Source organism: Chanodichthys erythropterus, chromosome 11 (assembly GCF_024489055.1).
Source record: "Chanodichthys erythropterus isolate Z2021 chromosome 11, ASM2448905v1, whole genome shotgun sequence".
NCBI classification, from domain to species: Eukaryota; Metazoa; Chordata; class Actinopteri; order Cypriniformes; family Xenocyprididae; genus Chanodichthys; species Chanodichthys erythropterus.
Genome location: NC_090231.1, coordinates 11,917,872 through 11,921,427, shown reverse-complemented (window position 1 = coordinate 11,921,427; position 3,556 = coordinate 11,917,872). Strand labels below are relative to the sequence as shown.

Here is a 3,556-nt window from a genome sequence, read left to right as displayed (position 1 = left end):
CGCGCGCTGTGGAGGAAGGGTTGGGAAACTGGGAATAATAGTAGTTCTCCCACTGTGAAAACACTTAAAAACTAAGATTTCTTTGCTATTGTTACGCGTTAGCTACCATCCTCCAACTTTTACCATCCTCTGTCTTTGTTGGAGCAGCGGATACCCCATTCTTGTTTTTGTTTAGGTACATATTATGAATAATTTTGCTTCTAGAAATCAATATGAAATTGATTAATGTTTCTACCTATGTGCTCTACATCAGGTTTAAGCACAGAATCGAAGAGACTCTTTTCTGCATCCACAGGTGCACCCTTAATTGTGCACTTTTCAACTATAGCGTGAATAGTCTCCAAATGAGAGCCACTTTCATTTTTCGTTTTCTGGTTGAGTCAAATTTCTGAAAATGTGTCACATGTGAAATCAAACTTTTGAACTCTGTGCTTTACTCAGTGCACCATCACTATGCGTGGAACGTGGGATTCGTTCTGTTTAATAGGCCAAACCCGAGACTGTGGGAAATTGTGCAGCAAAAAGCACCCGTATTGTCATGGTAATTTCGGTGGGTGGAGGTTTGAGGGGGAGTGTGGGTACATGTTAAACGAGGTTAAGTAAGCTTGTTTAGTTCCAAGTTTTATCAAGCCAACGCCACCGCAAACTTTCAGAAAAACTCGTGGGAAAGCGATAAAGTTTCTAAACAGTTTCTTAGAGGTGCAGAATAATGACGGCCTCCAATATGGGCAACGGCCCGGAGAAGAACTTCAACGCAAAAGAAGAGCGAAAGGTATGTGACACCGTCGTCATTTTGGTTTGTTTTGTGACGTATGCAGCTTTGGCAAAGTATTTATGCATTTGTTCAATGGGGGATACAAGTAGCCTATAAATCGTTTAAAGTAACTGAACGTGCTTTTTTTTTTTTTAGTAAATCTTATAGAGCAACTTTAAAAAAGTTTGCTATATGCACAAGTTCCAGACTGCTGTTTGAGTGAGTGTCCAGTGGTAATTTTATATTGAATATAGGCCTATCTAAAGAAAACAGTTTAAGACCTAAATGTCAGAAATAGCAGTAGCAGTTACTAAATGGTCTATTCCATAAAACAATTATATTGTTTTGCAGATCTAAATATTGTTTAGTATCTAACTTTTAGATGTGCAGCAATTCCTTATGAATATAACCTTGTATGTGAAAAGAAATTGCAGTTTTCTCATGCAGTCTCTTTAAAATGATTTCCTTAAATCAGTTGATATATTTCAAGTACTGTTGTGAGAGTTGGACATATTGAATCTTAAATAACTATTACATTATGATTGAGTAACTTAAGTGAAGTCTTTACATGTTAAATAATTGCATGTAATAAACTCATCTGAGAATATTTCACACATAACTCAGACATGCACCTTACACGAGTCTTGTATTGTCAAATTTGTAGTGAATTAATCCCTTGAGGATGTCTAATGAATATTTCATAGACCCTATAACTGGCTTGTTTATCATTTTAGCTGAGGAAACCCTTGATAGAGAAAAGACGCAGAGAGAGGATAAACTCGAGCCTCGAGCAACTAAAGGGTATAATGGTGGATGCCTACAATTTGGATGTAAGTGACCTAAATAAACATGAATAAAATATACAGATATTCTTTGTATTTGAAATCTCTTTGCACCAATATAATTGGAATCATTTTAATAAATGTATAACGTTTTAAAATGAAAATGAATACATTTAAATGGCACTTCTCCTTTAACTTTTCCCACAGCAATCTAAATTGGAGAAGGCTGATGTTCTTGAGATAACAGTTCAGCACATGGAGAACCTTCAAAGAGGACCAGGTTAGACTTTCTATGCTAAAACAATTTAAGCCTACTTTTTTCTGTCTTTAAGGGGAAATTCATTATTGTTCACATTAAAAATGAATGCAAAATATTATATTATTGAAGTATACAACTTGTTTTTTTGATTGACTTCAATATACATGTATTAAGTTTTAGAAGCATGGTAAAAGATCTAAACACCCTCTGATTTTGCACTTTTTTTGGTATGCACTGAGCACTTGTGTATTTTTATTTCCTCTGAATAACAACTTTAGAAGTTTTTTTTTTTTTTTCTCAAAGGAAATTGTGTGCAGGCTTTTATTATTATGATTACATGAAATCACTCCCATGGTCTTATATGTATCATTTTGCATTGATTTTCAGGTGGTAGTCACAGTCCAGGCACTGGGTTCGAGTCTCGACAAAGATACAGCAGCGGGTATATTCAGTGCATGCATGAGGTGCACAACCTGCTCCTGAGCTGCCCTGGGATGGACAAGACTCTTGGTGCGCGTCTGCTAAACCACTTGTTGAAATCTCTTCCCCATATCAGCACTGAGGCCGGTTCTGTTGGCACCCCTAGCCCTCTTCCTCTATCCCCGACCCATTCCCCTCTTAACCTGCCTTCCTTACAGCCTCATTCTCTCCACCTGCACACCCCTCCATCCCCTTCAACTCCTTCCCCACCCTCCAGCCCCACTCACTCACCCAGAGTCCCACTGATTAGAGAGAGACCCCGAGAACAACCCTCTCCCCCCAGGTCTCCTTCCCCTCAGTCTCCAGCACAATCGGCCCTTCCCCCTTTCTTTCCAGGGGCTGATCCTTCTATGTGGAGGCCCTGGTGAATGAATCCAGCCCAACCCCCCCATTTGCCCTCCCCTTGCCCTTCCTGGCCTGCCCTCTTCTACCTAATAGTTTCCATTACATTTGATCTCTTGAGAGGTTGTAGGGCTTTCCACTCAGAGGGGTGCGTCATATTGGGTTACAACGTCTCATTGGGTTGTGTGGTATCATTTAAAGCACTGTACTGCATGCTTGGAAACAAATGATGTTATGTGCATGCTTTGAGGGTATGATCACAAATGACACCAAAGCTGCCCTCACTGACTGTATATACTAGTTATTGCTGTCTTGACTACTTATAGGGCAAGTTTAGATGACCTTACTTTGGTTTTCTTTTCTTTCTTTTTTTTTAAACAATAGCTGGGTTTTAGATGAGGTGTATTTTGTACATGTAGTAAAGGGGATTTTGTTAAAATCATGCATATTTCTCTACCTTAAATGCAAAACACTAATAGTGACTCAGAATGGGTAGAATGGACGAGATCATTTGTGAAAAATACTCCATCCTTGTATATTACAAGAAGCGAGGAGTCTTGACTAGTACCTCATATTGAAGCAGTTAAAACTGGTTTCCTTTATGAAAAATCAGAACTGTGTATTGATTTTGTACTCTCATAACATTTGAAAATTATGATGATTGTGGTAAAGGTGATTTTAAAATAAAACATGACACTAATCAGTTTGTATGTGTGCCTTTTTTTACACTAATATTTAATCACTTGTACTTGATATCTGGCTGTTAACCCAGTTTTACTTTTACAAACAGCGTCACAGGCATTTACTTCTAAATTAATTTGCTCAGATTATAATATTATGTACATCCCATTGTATTTCACTTATTTTGGCAGCAATTTGAACTTGAAAAATGTGATCTACTTGCCTACATCTTGTAAAGTAACTTTGCTTTCCATTCAA

The 3,556-nt window shown here is 37.9% G+C and overlaps 1 protein-coding gene across 1 annotated transcript; it reads left to right on the top strand.

The window, feature by feature from the left end:
* The first annotated feature begins 290 nt into the window (after positions 1 to 290).
* On the top strand, positions 291 to 3,301 carry her8a (hairy-related 8a). The gene is made up of 4 exons (XM_067400752.1): positions 291 to 772; positions 1,489 to 1,584; positions 1,744 to 1,816; positions 2,183 to 3,301. Exons 1-4 carry the CDS (start codon positions 710 to 712, stop codon positions 2,641 to 2,643), a joined length of 693 nt encoding a protein of 230 aa, XP_067256853.1. The 5' UTR covers positions 291 to 709; the 3' UTR covers positions 2,644 to 3,301.
* Positions 3,302 to 3,556: the final 255 nt, after the last annotated feature.

Coding starts and splice junctions, on each gene's coding strand:
- her8a (XM_067400752.1), top strand. CDS start 710: ATGACGGCCTCCAATATGGGCAACGGCCCGGAGAAGAACTTCAACGCA. Junction 773..1,488: donor ACGCAAAAGAAGAGCGAAAG/GTATGTGACACC, acceptor TTATCATTTTAG/CTGAGGAAACCCTTGATAGA. Junction 1,817..2,182: donor GAACCTTCAAAGAGGACCAG/GTTAGACTTTCT, acceptor ATTGATTTTCAG/GTGGTAGTCACAGTCCAGGC.